General features: G+C 38.7%; 1 protein-coding gene across 1 annotated transcript in view; it reads right to left on the bottom strand.

The window, feature by feature from the left end:
- Positions 1-5,691: 5,691 nt before the first annotated feature.
- The window catches only part of engl (endoglin, like), a 28,300-nt gene continuing 17,167 nt past the window's right edge, over positions 5,692-16,824 (bottom strand). Inside the window, exons 10-17 of the mRNA XM_034203924.1 lie at positions 14,129-14,284; positions 12,508-12,591; positions 11,703-11,954; positions 10,209-10,700; positions 8,725-8,869; positions 7,600-7,701; positions 7,268-7,382; positions 5,692-6,583 (exon numbers count right to left, since the gene is read on the bottom strand). Coding sequence (XP_034059815.1) covers positions 7,270-7,382; positions 7,600-7,701; positions 8,725-8,869; positions 10,209-10,700; positions 11,703-11,954; positions 12,508-12,591; positions 14,129-14,284 — 1,344 coding nt within the window. The 3' untranslated portion in view covers positions 5,692-6,583; positions 7,268-7,269. The remainder of the gene's footprint in view (positions 6,584-7,267; positions 7,383-7,599; positions 7,702-8,724; positions 8,870-10,208; positions 10,701-11,702; positions 11,955-12,507; positions 12,592-14,128; positions 14,285-16,824) is intronic.

Here is a 16,824-nt window from a genome sequence, read left to right as displayed (position 1 = left end):
GGGAAGTCATGTGACCGTGCTGTAGTTCCTTTATAGCCCAATGTTAGCTTTTTACTTCAGAAATCATAGCGTGGCATTAATATATGGAGATTGTCCTGCTGAACACAACGTATCAGTATCATAGACGTGTGTTTACAACAGATTATTTTCTTCAATAATCCAATGAAAAATTCCCAATGGTTTCTAGTCGAAGGAACCAGGGAGATGCTATCTTTTTGGGTCGGTCTACAAAAAGTTATCATCCCTGCACCACTCTGTAAATTTCCTTGAAAATGTGTGTAAAAGGGCATTTGTAAATACATTATTAGTTATTCATAATTGTAAAAGTCGGAAAGATATGACTCAAGTAATGTCTTGCATGCTTTGAAATGAGAGGACAATAAAACTGTATTGATTGTGTACAAACGTCATCTCCTTGGTTTTGAGTTTTAAAGCTGTATTGTTTGTGTATTCGATTTTTTGGGTTAACTCAAATCTATGAAGCATCCTTACAAAAATAAAATTATGCATCTTTCAGGAAACACATTTTAATTTAATCGTTTAATTGAATCGGAACTGTGCACATTGATGAACACTTTAAAACAAAAATAATGCTTACAAGACTAAATGAGACGGATTTTAGCTTTGAGCTAATTTCCATCCGTAGTCCCGTCACATACAACATATAAGAACATGACATTTGTAAACATAGCAAAACTAAATACATGATATGCAGAAAGAGCATGAGAAGCATACACAAGCATTAACCACATGGCAGTACAATGTAGCAGCTACAACATTAAGTGCAAGAGAAGATACAAGTGCTATATAAAGTGCAAGAGGAGATACCCCTGTGTTAAAGTGCATTTAGCGGTGATTGCACATCTGTTTGTTTCTCAACCATTCTTTGAGTTGACCTTTAAAACTTTTGAGAGTGGGACAATCCCGTATCTCAGTTGGGAGGCTATTCCACAACGAGCTGCCCTTAGTGGAGAGGACATTTTGTCCAAAGGTGGACCTCACAGTCTCCTCTGGTTTCTGACGTTGTGCAGCGTCCAGTGTGCTTTCTGTGGATGAATTCCCCTAAGGGAGGGGGGTGTTTCTCAAGGATGGTACAGTAATGGTATGAATGTGGCTTTCTGTCAAACACCTTGATAGCTCTCTTGTACAGCTGTTCTATTGGTTTCAGGTTTGTGGCACAAGCAAACGACCAGTTTGTCAAACAGTATTCAATGTGGGATAGAATCATTCAGTGGAGGTATGACTTTGCAGCATTGACAGTTAAGAAAGGTCTAATTTGTTTAACATTTTGCAAGTTGAATTTAATGGTATTGGATACTTTCTTAATATGTTTCTTAAAAGTCAAGTTTGAGTCCAGTATGACTCCAAGATACTTGAACTGGGAGACTAGTTCTAATTCTGCTCCGTTTAAAAACACATTGGATCCTTCGATGTTGACTGGTGTAAGAGTTGGTGAGGTCCTGATAATTAATTAATTAAATTATTCTGACCTACTAATTGACCTAACCGAAGTTATTGAGTCTATGTAAGTTTACTGCTTGGCTCAGATCCACCAAAGTCAGCAAGATCTCACCTCTATTAACTCCCCGAAGAACCAGGTTAAATTAACTGCTGTTTCAATTCAGACAACTCTCTTAAATCTGTTTAAGCGATCCCGAAGGATTTTGATATCAGTAAATGAGGTGTGGCCCTACCTGAGTGTGAGTGTGGCAGGGTGCAATCTTACCTTTGAAGCAGGAGAGGAGAGCGCAGATGTCTTTTAAGTTGTCCCAATCCAAAAGGTGGGATCAGTTTATTTGAAGAAAAATAGGTCCAAACTAATACAGGGTTTTTACCTTCTCTCTTTACAACATTATAATCATACTAAACATATCATGCTGTGATCATGTTCTAAGCTAAAACCTTAATTCACAGTTTACCCATTAATGTCTTCCGACGTAATTCAAAAGGAATTTCCTCGTGGTGGCGAAGATTCTCTAATTAGTTCTAAAATCCTGACACATTTAAGAATGGTAGGCTTAAGAATTCCAACTCATTTATTAATGATTGGTTTAAGAAGTATATATCCTTTATTTAACCAGGTAAAAGACTCATTGAGATTAAAATCTCTTTTCCAAAAGCGACCTGGCCAAGAAGGGCAGCATGTACAAAGTTACAACAGAAAAAACACAGACATGACAGGCAGACAAATACAGCTGTAAAACACAAATAAAATGGCACATTAGCCAGTCAATATGCGAAGTAAAACAAACTATTAAAATCATTCAAAACTGGCAACATTTAAAACGATTTTAGGATATACGAGCACTCACATCTACCAATGGTGTCGTGTTCTCTGTCCTTTAAGATGGACCTGAATTCCCCCATAGTGATTAAATCTGAGAGTTTCAGCTCCTTCTGTACATTGTTCCAAGCTGTCCCCCACAGCTTGGCATATCTAAAAGCTGTTTTACCCAGTTGTGTTCTCACTGTAGGGACCAGCATCTGAATAAAATCTTGGGAGCGCAGGCCATATAGACTTTCTCTTTGACACATATATGTGCAAATGTAGGAGGGAACCAACCCAAGCAGAGATTTATAAATAAAACCCAACCAATGGGAAAGTCTGCGAGCAGACAAAGATGGCCAATTAGCAGCAGCATATAAAGTGCAATGGTGTACTCAATATCCACATCCAGTGATAAATCGTAAGGCACAATGGTACACAGTATCCAAGCTCTTTAGGCATTGGTCAGAGGCATTCATGTATAGCAGGTCATCATAATCTAATACAGGTAAAAATGTTGCAGATATCAAATGTTTCCTTGTCTGAAAAGAGAAACAGGATTTATTCCTGTAAAAGAAACCTAATTTTATTTTTAGCTTTGAAACAACATTTTCCGTGTGTAACTTGAAAGACAAGTTCTGTTCAATAAGAAATCCCAGATATTTGTGAGGAGTGACCCTCTCAATGTCAGTCCCTTGTGCAGTACAAATCTTGGGTAGAATAGACTTTTTATCATTCGAAAATATCATCACTTTGGATTTTTCAGCATTTAATACCAACTTTAGTTGATATAAATGGGTTTGTATGACATCAAAGGCAGACTGGAGGAAATCTAGACTTTGCTCTATAGAAGCGGAGGAACAATAAATAACAGTGTCATCTGCATAAAAATGGTAAGAAAGAATGTTTTGGTCCAAGAAGTCCATCACATTTAAAGAATGTTTTGGTCTAAAAAGTCCATCACATTTAAAGAATGTTTTGGTCTAAAAAGTCCATCACATTTAAAGAATGTTTTGGTCTAAAAAGTCTGTTCAAAACTTTCATCTAAACCATTTCCTCAGCATTCAATACACAAGAGATTTAAGCAATAGTTACTCAGCTCGAGAGAACCGTACCGAGAGCAACAACCCAGCTTTTTACCGGGAGAGAGTATACCAGGGGAACCCCCCCCCCCCTGTGTACTGCTGTGAGGGAAGAAACTGTCTCTCCCTTATCAGTGAAACCCATAAATCACTACAAGCCTTACACACTCAACTTAACAAACCGCTTGTGTTTTGTTAATACTGTAAATATAGAAAATCATAAAATATGAAGCATTTTTATTGTGAGTTATACAAGAATATAATTGATTATACTTGATTATAATTAACTTTCGTTTTAAATATTCAACATACTATGAAGATCTCAACACTGGTCGTTTACTGAACATCATGCATACAGTTTGTTTTCCATTTACCAGTAAGCAAATGTTGTTCAGCCAGTGTTGAACCTCCTCCAAAGCATTTGAGAGACAGGATGATGCTGTGACCAAAGCTTCTTGCTTTCACCACCACTTTGTATCCATTATCTCTCATTAAAACAATTTGGGTCATTGTATTTTGCAGAATGCACCAAAAAACAGTGCTTTTACAGGACCCTCGTCCAATCAAATAACTTTGTTTCTCAGAGAGTTGTGCGAATGTGCAGTTTGTGTGCATGTGTGTTATTTTGATGGATGATCAAATCACAGGATGCACTTTCACTACTTCATGAACAGAAGGTTGATGTGGAAAATACTTTCTAAAAGTAAAAAAAAAAAAAATGTCAGTACCATTTCAACAGCACACCGGGTAGTTGTTACATTAAAATCAACAACATGTTGAAACTATGCAATCATAAGACTTTTGTGATGTGAAAGGGTTAGCTCAAATGTATGACCTTACAGAGAACACAACTCAGAGGCCCTAATGGTTTGGATGCCCTCTATGATTTGGTCCCACTTACTGCACTCATTAGGGAGTTTTAGGGCAAAATGGAAAGACATTGAATTAACTTTCCACTCCACGCCCAACACCAAACTGCAGAAAAACAAAGATGGCAATTAGCTTGAGAACATTGGGCAGTGTTTAGAAGCTAAGAGGATTCTTTTCAGCAGTTGGTAGGGACCAAAACGAAAAGAGTAACTTCAACATTTTAGTGTACGATGCATGTATATCAGCTTTGAGTTCACTTATGATATATAATAATATAATGTACTTATTAGCAACATGTTAACTTCCTTAATAGCCAAGGAAGTTCGTGTTTAGCTTGTTTGTCAGCAGGATTACGGAACAATTACTGAGACGATTTTCTTGAAAATTGGTGGAGGAGTGCATGGACCAAGGAAGAAGCCATTATAATGACCAGAGATGGCTGAGGAACATTGGGGAGCATTGGTAGAGACCAAAACAACAGTAAATATTGCACTTAAACCACAAACATTTTAGTGTAAGATGCATTAATGTCAACCTAATATTCACAAATAATATTTTTTACAGTATATTTCTGCAGTATTTCCAACATATTCACTTTCTTAATAGCCAAGGTGGTTAAGTGTTTTAACTTGGATTATGGAAAAATTACAAGAACGATTTTCGGGAAAGTTGGTGGAAGGGTGTAGCATTGACCAAGGAAAAAATTACAATTTCGAGAGATTGGCTGAAGAACATTGGGAGCATTTAGCAGCTAAGGTTTTTTTTAAGGAGTTGGTAGAGACCAAATCGGAGCAAAAACCTGAGTGATAATTGCACTTTAACTTCGACATGTTAGTGTAAGATGCATTAATGTCAGCCTTATGTTCACAAATAATATATTCTACAGTATTGTTTACCTATTATCTTCCTTCATAGTCGAGGTGGTTAAGTGTTTGGGTTTGTTTGACTGTTTGTCAGTAGGATTACGGAAAAACGATTTTCTGTAAAATTGGTTGAAGGGTGTAACATGGACCAAGAAAGAATCCATAATCATTTTAAGCAATTAGCTGGAGAACATTGTGGAGCATTTAACTGCTAAGTGTATTTTTCGGGAGTTGGTAGAGACCAAAACAGAGCAAAAACAAGAGTGATTATTGCACTTTAACTTCAAAATGTTAGTGTAATGCATGTATGTCAGCTTTGTGGTCACAAATAATATATTTTACAGTATTCCCAACATATTCACTTTCTTAACGGCCAAGGAGGTTAAGTTTTAAGTTTGTTTGACTGTTTGTCAGTGGAATAATGGAAAGAATATTGGCCCGATTTTCTTAAGAAATTGGTGGAAAGATGTAGCATTGGCCAAGGAAGATCCCATTCAATGTTTGAGGTGGATTCATATCACATTAAATTATCTTTCCTTTTCCTTAACATGTGCCGTTCCAGTTTTATATGAGATGCATGCGATTTGAAGGTAAAACAAAACTAGTCAGCATGGGTTTCAGCTCGTTTAATTCATCTTGTTTGCCACAAAAACACAACATAATTCACAGACAACTAAACGCAGTTTCCATTTGATTCACAGTTACAACACGAATAGTGAGGATGACGGTATAAACACTGTTGGGAAAACACTGAATGTCCTCTGTCAATATGAGAGTAACATGATAACAAAGGTATACCCCAACTGTAGCTGTGAACATGACAGGATGTGTGATTACCTAGAAGAGCATCAGGACTGTTTGAGGCATATGATAGCTATGTGATTAACATGATGATTCAGCCTCTATGGAGAGACGTATGACAAGCATGCTCATTTCTGACGTGGAGCTAATCTGAACTAAACATTGAATACTGCTTTCTATTCCTCCATCTTGTGACTGTGTAACTCCCTCTCTTGGATATCAGCATGTGAAGGACACTGCTCAGGAACTAGTTGATGCTCTGTATGTGACTAGTGATATTTTTCTAACAAACACCAACTCAACGAACACAAAGTGACGTCTCAGTCCTGCAGCTTTGCCTCGCTGACCTTGTGTTTCGTCTCTAAAAGGCGGTGATGATGAAGTTTCTGTTCAAGTCACTCAAAGGTGAGATGTTGTTGAATCCAGATAAATGTCCGCTGCAACTTTTGAAATGACTTGATGCAGAATGGCTCACAACATCACACACACACACACACACACACACACACACACACACACACACACACACACACACACACACACACACACACACACACACACACACACACACACACACACACACACACACACACACACACACACACACACACACACACACACACACACACACACACACACACACACACACACACACACACACACAGAAACCTCTGTCCCAGTTCTCAGATTTGCAGGAAATCCTGAGGAAGAGATAAAAGAACAAAATCGTTGGAGGTGAAATCTGCAGGTGCTCCCCTAGTTCTGATATATCTCCTGGATCTTGAACTGCCAATGTTTCTAACATCTACAGTTTATTTTAACAACAACTTTGAAATTAAGTTACCTTCTCGAGTAATTTAGGCTTGTCTAATTTAAACAACAGAGATTGTGATCTACTCCTGACTGATGGACAGTGTTTATTGTTGCATAATCGACGCCACAAAACCGGAGACGACTTATTTTCCAATGCATTCTTCCTCCGTGTCAAAATTCTGGCTACCCATAATGCAACGTGTCTGTGAAAGCCCAGTCGGAGATTCAGGTGTGTTATGCTAGTAGCGGCTAACAGAGCGTCAAGTCCAAGCCCCAGATTTATTTTTACTTTTTCACTCCCTGTGCCACAAATATTCAATACGTTAGACTAAAAACATATTAAGATATATGTTTAAGTAGATACATGTGTAGATATTTGTCATTTCAAACAACCCCAATGTACTTTTTCGTTTTTATTTAATTTGACATTTTCGGGTCTCTAGAAATATATGATTTGCAAAACTGTACATTTAATATAATGTGACCCCAAATAAATAAAGAATAACACGTATTAACAGACTTTGGGGTATAAAATAGGATTGAGTTAAATACCCGTCCTCATCAGATCTTACCTCTACACAGAGCTGGAGGGCTGATCAGCTGCTGACAGTAGATTATAGATGGTGTGGCCTTCTCGAGTGTTGGCTGTTAAGTGACTTTCTCTTCCAGGTGATGCTGGCCGTGCCCCTTTAAAATATATCATTACATAGTCTCTTAATAATCCACAGATAGAAAATAACAGAGTAAATATATCAGATTACTCATGATCAACAGCAGTGACATTGATTTAAAAGGATTTCTTGATGCTTTTGATTAGTCCAATTCAATTGTATGACACAGGAATAAGGACACACATATAATTTGACAACGTTTTTGAGTGACAAGAGGAAGCTGCTCTTATTACCTGTGTACTTATAGATGCACCAAACGCCCCCCATCAGACTGACCCCCATCACAAAGGCAATGACGACGACGCCCATCAACATTCCTGTCTGTTCTGCCAAGCCTGGAGACACAAATCAAATCAAAAGGAAAACCCACAATACCGATGGAAAATAGACTTGTGCTTGGTCTAAATCTGCGTATTCTTGTACTTACATTTGCTGTGTTCAGTGCATAAGAGCGTCCCAATGCAACACATGGCTAAATGCACAATCAGTACCTGAATGGTGCTCTCATAACGGACAAAAAGTTGAGCAGCACTAGACTGCACTATTTATATTTTATTTGTATTTACTTGCAGATCTCAAATCATTCTCTTGCACTTTTTTATCCGGTTTATTTGTTTTATGTCCTATATATATTCATGTTGCACTGTTGGAAGAGCCTGTGACTTCAGTTTTTCATTATCTACACTGTAGCTACTCTTGGCGTAAAGAAGCTACCATTAACCTTATTGGGTTGATGGGCAGTCTGTAATGATTTGCGACGAACACGAACATACCCTTTACTGGCTAGCTAACAGCGCCAATCGTCAATTTTCATGGCAGTGTACTTACTGTAGGAAAGTATCTGAATTGAGACAGAGCAACAGTTATTTTAGGGGTACCAAACTTTTTTCACCGAGGGCCACATACAGAAGTATATATGAAGGGCTGGGCCGCTCACTAGAGGTATATTGCCTCATAAGTTCAGTTATAAGTTAGCAAAATCAATCGAATGTAGGTAAATTATTCTTGTGAGTGTTGGCAGCTCATCCCTTAAAACAAAAGCCTCAGATTGATTATCATAAGGAAAAATATGAAGCGTATATTTCAAGCTTGTTATGTAAATAAGTCATTGGAAAATGTTTCCAACTTTAATTGACTGAATTTATTTGAAAAGTGGTCTTTCTAACACATGAATACTACTGTGTAATATATTTTTACATTTATATTTAAGAAGTACAATATAAGACAAGCACAAGTTTCATTTGTGGGCCATATTACATTATACTTTTTGGATTTGCTGAGGGCCGATTCAAAATGGTCCGCGTGCCGCATTTGTCCCCCGGGCCGTAGTTTGGACATCCCTGTTCTAACATACTCACTGCTGTGCTCGGGGTCTGGACTGGTCATTGGGGAAACACTCAGTCTCTTGGATGTTGGTCCAGCAGGAGGATGCAGAGCTTTGGGTGCCAGTGAGCTGATGGGCACGGTGACCACCATCGGCCTGGAGAGGTTTCTGATCTCACACTGAGGAGAAGGAGAAGGCCTTTGTGTTATTTACATGGTTTGCAGTGCTATGCCACCAGCAGGATAACAGTGTTACAAAGCCTCAACTTAATTCTGATCGGTCGATTTGGAAATTCAGTAATCTGTTATTGTTTGTATTGTAGCAGTTGGTTAGCTTGGATTAGCCAAACGTCGCCTTATCAGACTTTATGATAAGCTAAATTAAGCTAACTGTCTGCTAGTCAGAGGTGGGAGAAGTACTCAGGTCTTGTACTTGAGTAAAAGTAGAAGTACTCAGATGTTGTACTTGAGTAAAAGTAGAAGTACTCAGATCTTGTACTTGAGTTAAAGTAGAAGTACTCAGGTCTTGTACTTGAGTAAAAGTAGAAGTACTCAGGTCTTGTACTTGAGTAAAAGTAGAAGTACTCAGATGTTGTACTTGAGTAAAAGTAGAAGTACTCAGATCTTGTACTTGAGTTAAAGTAGAAGTACTCAGGTCTTGTACTTGAGTAAAAGTAGAAGTACTCAGATCTTGTAGTTGAGTAAAAGTAGAAGTACTCAGATATTGTACTTGAGTAAAAGTAGAAGTACTCAGATCTTGTACTTGAGTTAAAGTAGAAGTACTCAGGTCTTGTACTTGAGTAAAAGTAGAAGTACTCAGATCTTGTACTTGAGTAAAAGTAGAAGTACTCAGATCTTGTACTTGAGTAAAAGTAGAAGTACCAGAGTGTAGGAATACTCTGTCACAGTAAAAGTCCTGCATTCAAAATGTTCCTCAAGTAAAAGTAGAAAAGTATTCCCATCAAAATATAGTGAAAGTAGCGACAGTAAAAGTAGTCATTGTGCAGATTGGTCCATTTCAGAATAATATATATGATATGTTTTATAATGATTGATCATGAAAGTGTTCTCAAAGCTGGTAAAGGTGCAGCTAGTTTGAAGGACTTTGTATACTGCAGGGTAGCTTGTGAATTTACTCCAGGTGGAACTAAAGTCTGATTCAACACTTGATTATATTTCACATCATTCATCCAGATCTGTAAAGTAGTAAGTAAGTAACTAAAAGGTACACAATTATTGAAGTGGGTTAGAAGTACAAAGTAGCAACACATTGAAGTTTTCAGGTAAAGTAGAAGTAACTCAAAATTGTACTTAAGTACCGTACTTGAGTAAATGTTTTTAGTTACTTTAAACCTCTGCAGCTAGTTGTTTTAGTTTTTAGCAATCACGCAAGAGAGTGATATCTATCTTCTCATCAAACCATTGTTGATTTCCCACTATTCCCATGATGCATTTCACAGGATACTCCATTCTTCACTTGTTTTGTACAAATAGCTGTATTGTGTAAATGTTTGTGTACCTGATGTCGGGTTGATCTAGACACAAGTGGAGGAATACGTTGTTCATCCTCACAGTCATTATTTCCTGTCTCCTTTGTCGATTCCCCTCTTTTTGACTCGGAGGTACACAGAAGAAGGCTGCAGTGGAGGAACTGAACAGAGTTATTATAAACTGGTCTCAGGATGAAGCTAAATCTCAGGGGTTGTATCTCCTCTCTCATTGCTTTCTTCTTTTCTATCGGTTCTGGTTCTTCTCTCCCTCTTCTGTTAACTTTAAGTTGTTGTTGTTGGACCTCTCCATTTCGCCCTTTTCCCGGTCCATCTATCTCTTCATTTTCCTCTTCCAGTTCTCCATCTTCATCTTTCGTTTTTGCAGTGAGGGTCAGTGATTGGTCCGAGGAACAGCCGTCGCTTATGATGCTCCAGAAAGGAGACTTTTTTGAGTCTGACAGAGGAGAGACGGCACACGACTTCACCTCCACAACTTCTATGAAGGACCCTTTGGCTGAAATCTGTAGTAGAGATGGATAACAAATCAGCAGCGAATAAGACACATAGTAGTTGGGCATGAATACTGACATGAAATGGATCAAAGAGTTGAAGCTTTACGTTTTCTGATGAGTTAAACTAAAAAAGACTAGATAGCGTTGATTAGTTGAGATATCCAAAGCTATGTAAGGCATGGCTTCTTCATGGCTTAATTCTACAACAATATTGACAAAACAGACATCTACAACTAATCAAAAGAAAGTTCGCACCGTTGGTTCAAGTGATGTTCAATAAAGTTGTTCCTGTTTTTCCTGGTAATGGACTAAATGCTTAGATTCTACTACTAGATACGATCAAGATGTTTATTTAGGGCACATATGTCAAACTCAAGGCCCGGGGGCCAAATCAGGCCCGTGGTGGATTTAATTTCGGCCCGCAGGATAATTTGTAATTACTATTAGATCTGGCCCGCCGGTATATTGCACGCACACCTTCACTCCATCCTGAGGGTCTCCTCAGCTCAGAGCCTGAGCCCAAACATTGATGACCTTGCACCCAAGATGAGATGCCAAGTATCTGAACTAGCTTCACAGAGCAGCACACTGAGTTTAAATTGATGTTTCCTTCTGCACTTTCTCTCACGATAACAGGGCATGTTTGGTTTTCTCTTTGAGGGAAATAGTTTTGTTTAAGCTGTTGTTGGCCTGTGGAAAAATGTAATAATAAGAAATGACTCTGGAAAAGCTGCAGATAGAGCCATAAGAAATGAATGCAACTGATTATTTAATGCTTAATGTTGTTTTTATAGGCAATCATTTAAGCTTTGTTAGTTCCAGGTTTAATATGTGCAATAAGTTCATTTCAATAAGTTCTGCAATAAACATTGAACCAGTCCGGCCCTCAACTAGTACCCATTTTTTAATTTTGGCCCACTGTGTATTTGAGTTTGACACCCCTGATTTAGGGAATCAAATAATAGAAACTCATTCCTAATGTTATGTGATATACAACGCACACATACAGACCTCCACATAGACACGTTGGTCTGCAGTTATGACACAGGGGCCGATTCGCCTTTGTTCGTAGCTCTCGGTGACAAAAAGCTTCAAAATGAGAACAGGCCAGGATTTGTTTCTGGGTTGAGTTGGTAAGTTGCTCAGTCCTGGATCAGAACCCGGACCCTCAGTTGCCCATGGGACAGGATTTTTCTCCGGAGAGTTAACATTATCCACACTAACAGATCTGAGGAGGGGGGGAACTCCCGCCAGACAGCTGAACTGAGAGGACAAACAGGAGGTTATAATTCAATTCAATTAAAAATGTATTCATATAGCTCAATATCACAAAACACATTTGTCTCAGAGGGCTTCACAAATCAAGAAACAGGAATGATAATGTAAAAACAACAAACATATCTGAGAATTTAAGAAAATGACAAGATAAATGTGAAAATACCACAAGTAAAGGATACGATTTAGATACAAGATTCAAAGGTTTTAATGTCATATACACATAAACTACAGTGTAGGAATGGCAATGAGAATCTTATGACCCGAGCAGCTCCAACAATGCAACACAGTTATATATTAAAATACAAATACAAAATAGTGCAAAAAGTTTATATACACGTAAATAGAATATGATATAAACAAAAATTAAATACTGCACAGTAAGATGATATTAAATACTGTTTATTACAATGGTAACTATTTAGATAATCAAAATGACAACAGACGAATGCTTATGGAGGCACTTAACAGAGCTAAGGTGTTTAGCAGTCTTATTCATTTATTGTACAAGAATAAAGACACATATGTACAGATAACTCACAGGTATGCTGAGGGGAATATTGGACTTCAGTTCTGTCTCATTGAGTGTGAGAATGGACTGACGATCGGCCCTCCATAATAACACCTGAACAGAGAAGAGGGAGACAGAACAATTAACTGAATAATATGAATCCTAATTTCTATGCAGATGACACCCAGCTGTTTGTAGTAGTAGCAGATTAGATTAAATAAATTGTGTCACTGTCGTTAACCACCTTCCCAACACTCCTGTTTTTTCTCCTGGCCCATTCGAAAAGATTGGGCCAACACTCAGCAAATATACGAAAAGTTCCAGATTTGTAACCTGTCAAATATGGCTTTTTGAGGCCTAAGTCCTACCGCTGCCCCCCCTGAGACTCACTGATGATCCTAACACACGACAATATGCAAATTAGTTTCCTCAGTGAGTTCTGACCATAGGTTCTGACCCTATGGTTTTGACTCATTTTCATCCCTATACCGAACCCTAACCCTTATTCGGATTATTCGTATAAAACCAACTTTGGCAGTTCTTCTATAAATCTTGAGCCTGTGGCTATTTATTGTTATTTCATTTTTTTGGTATTTTTTTAATTAGGGGCAGGTCAAATAAGATGTTCTTCTCCCTGCTCCTTTCCACCTTGGGCAACAACACAAACATCTGTGTAAAGTGTACATGTTTTGTTTTAAAATAACTGCCATGTGTGGAATAAAGAAATTGGAGGCGTGTGGCGCAGTGGATGTGCGTATGTGTTTGGATCAGGGGGTCACAGGTTCAAACCCCACTGCAGTCAGCATGTCGTTGTGTCCCTGAGACACTTCACCACAAAATGCTCCTGAGGGGATTGCCCACAGTATTGAGTATGTAAGTCGCTTTGGATAAAAGCGTCTAACAAGTAACATGCAATACAAATAAATAAATACAATTCATTGCCTTTGGACTACTGCAATTCTCGCAAGAGTTCTCAAAAGCAAGATAGAGGAAAGTATAATACATTTTTACATTTGTTAAAGTGGTTCATTACATACACCTTCTGCCACTGTGTTTTGTCTATTTACTTTTCTAAAATCACTTAGCAATTCCAATTTCCTGCTTAGAAAACCGAGATTTTCTCTCACTTAATTTGCCCAGGTGCATCTTCCCATTGTTGGGCTTTGACGCCCTACTGTTCCTGGTCATAGTGACCTGGGTCATGAGTCTCACAGCGGGAAACTTCCACTTACCACCACTTTAAGCGTCCATTATGTGACTTATTATGTGAAAATGTGGCCTTGTTTCTGTTACTGATGTCTTCTCTTTCTCGAACCGCCTCATAAAAGATCTGTTTATGTAATGAAAATATATTTAATTTAGGCTTTATTAGACTACCAATAAAACATATATTAAACTTCTGTGTCTCTGAAGGTAGGTAGGTAGGTAGGTAGGTAGATAGATAGATAGATAGATAGATAGATAGATAGATAGATAGATAGATAGATAGATAGATAGATAGATAGATAGATAGATAGATAGATAGATAGATAGATAGATAGATAGATAGATAGATAGATAGATAGATAGATAGATAGATAGATAGATAGATAGATAGATAGATAGATAGATGTATTTGTTATAGAGAGTTATAAATTATGTTTCTTCTCACCATGTTTTTGTACTGCACCCCTCGAGGCTTTTTTGTGAACACACCCTCAGTCCCGCAGGAAATGACCGGAAACACCAACAGGAAGTGGCTGCCGTTAGACTGACCCTGGCATGCAGAGTCTCGTAGAGTCACAGCGACCACAGGGTCAGACACACCCTGAAAAGGAGAAGTGATGTTAGATGACATAACTTACAAACGAATATCATCATAAGTCTCCTTTAATTAAAAATAGGTCACTATAACTTTGATTTTCTACTAAATGTTCTCAAGCTTTCCACAGACAGGGTGTCACCTCGACCATTATCAGGCAAATTATCATACGGATGTTACCTGTTATAATTAACATGTCTATACTTAACCCCCTGTTTAGCCACCAATGTTCAATACCCTGTAATGAATCACCATATATGCATTGTTACCTCATCTAGCCAGCATTTGAATAGCCTGTAATGTAAAATTTGATTGGCTGAGACCTTCCCTTTTCCTGTGTCTTTTCCTGTATAAAGTGATTGCTTTTCTGCTGTAACCTTGTCAGATTTTGTGCTACAGTGCAAGACTCTGTCCTTTCATCTGAAATAGATTTTGTTAAATACTTTACCTCTATATTAAATAACCCAACTTTGGTTTAAACTTGTAGATTTCTAACTAAAAAACACTGGCAGTTCCAGAAAATATATCAGCATTAAGGCCCAGACACACCAAACTGACACCCAAGAACACGTCCCGACGAAACACGATTGTTGTGTCGCCTCACATCTCCTGCGTCTTGGCCAACAGTCGCACTGGAACACACCGCAAAGACTTCAGCCGACGGCCAAGTAGCACGTACAAACTGCACATGCGTGAGTGGCAATAACTCTCCTTACCAGCAGGCGGCGGTAGCGTGTATTCGTCATTCAAAAGAGGCAACAACCGGAAGACAGGCCGTTTCTCAATCTCGAGGATACTGGCTTCCAAGCCAATATTTCAAGGATACTACGTCATCGAGTGCCGCCGAAGGACTGTTCCAATCTCCAGCATAATTGGAATTCCACCGAGGCCGCGTCCTTGGTTTGGGGGAAATTTCGAGGCTGCACATGGGTAGACTTCGCGTCCTTAAAATCCCCACAATGCTTTGCGCACGGACCAATTTCAAAAACCCTTGCGGAGAATGGCTGAACCGACGCAGCACACATTTAAATGTAAGTATGTTGTGGCGTAGAAAACGTGTAGTGTTGGTACATTTGTTACATTTGTTTGTTATCACCATAAATGTGTTCCGTGAAAGTTAAAGCAACTTCATAATTAGATAGACATCGTGAGGTATTTATTTTCGGTACAGTTTATGTTGAAACCGTTAGAGAGAGTGGCACACTTGTTAGCCTGTTACATTCTTCTTCGTTTTCCGAAGCCGTGGCTTGGAAGTATACTTGCTTTGTTTCTGAAGGAAGTGACTTGGAAGTACGCGACTACCAAGCCAGCATCCTCGAGATTGAGAAACGGCCACATACTGCGTGATACACCGAGATAAGAAGAACAGACTGCGTGATATAAACAAACAACAAATAGCGTGTGCGTTGGTCTTCGGTTTATTCATTCCAGGGGCCTCATTTATAATGCCGTGCGTAGGATTCACGTGGGAAGGTTGCTTACGTTGTAGAAATCCAAAAAATAGGTACCGACATTTTCCGATTCACCAAACATTGCGCACCGGCAAGGAAAGTGCGTACAGCACTTCCTACGCCGGTTTCCCTTTATCAATCACAACCGACTCGAAATGCGGTGCCGCTTTTGCGGGCTTCACGTAACGCCCATATTTGCCTATAAATAGTCAAAGAAACGCCCATTCATTCATTCATTCTGACTGACTTTATGAAGAAGATCGCAGGAAATGACGACAGAACAGTTAAAAAAGACATCTCACACCGTGTCAGATTTTGGTTATTTTGGGGAGGTGGAGATAAATCATATTGTTTGGTGGATGCAGTTTGAACCAGAGTAGCAGCATGGAGGTCGGATCGTCACCAAAATAAATAAATAAGTGGCCCGAAAAAGGTTAATGACAAAAACAATACACATAGCCTTCCTCAGGCAGTGTGTTTGTACCGGGGACAGGAGACACCCCCTGATGAGAAACTGTAAGAAGTGATCGGGGAATCCCTCCGGAGTGGAGTCATGACGACTGGATCTGAATGTATTTGGTGGTTTGTGTTCCAGCTGTCGATCAGCTGTGCGCAGCGTCTCCACTTCAGCCTGTGTGTTTCAACTCCCCCCCCCTCCCCCCAGCAACCCTATATCCACCAGTTAAAGGAAATACGACCAATGTGTTGTGTTATATCAGCTGTACAATTTACTACATATGGTGTTCTTAGCTTCCATACTTCCTGTGTTTTACGAGCGACTTATCAAGTCTTGGCAAACGGCATAAAACACGATTAAACGTGATAGTATATAAAACCATGCTCGTATCTACAACCTATAGGAATGCAACACGGCGTCAGTTTAAAGTAATTCTGTCTTCCTGCTTACCGCATCATTTATGAGAAAACATTTCATAACATTAACACAACATTTCGAGGTGGTTTTAAATAACATATCCGTATTTATTTATTTCTCCAAGTTATGTTTTTGTGTGCACTGAGGAGTCTCAAACAGGCGTTTGTTTAATTATTTTAAGATTGGTTTTAATCAATGTTTGAAAATGAATTCTTCTTATA

This window comes from Gymnodraco acuticeps, unplaced genomic scaffold (genome assembly GCF_902827175.1).
Source record: "Gymnodraco acuticeps unplaced genomic scaffold, fGymAcu1.1, whole genome shotgun sequence".
Taxonomy (NCBI): domain Eukaryota; kingdom Metazoa; phylum Chordata; class Actinopteri; order Perciformes; family Bathydraconidae; genus Gymnodraco; species Gymnodraco acuticeps.
This window is presented reverse-complemented; position numbering and strand designations above follow the sequence as displayed.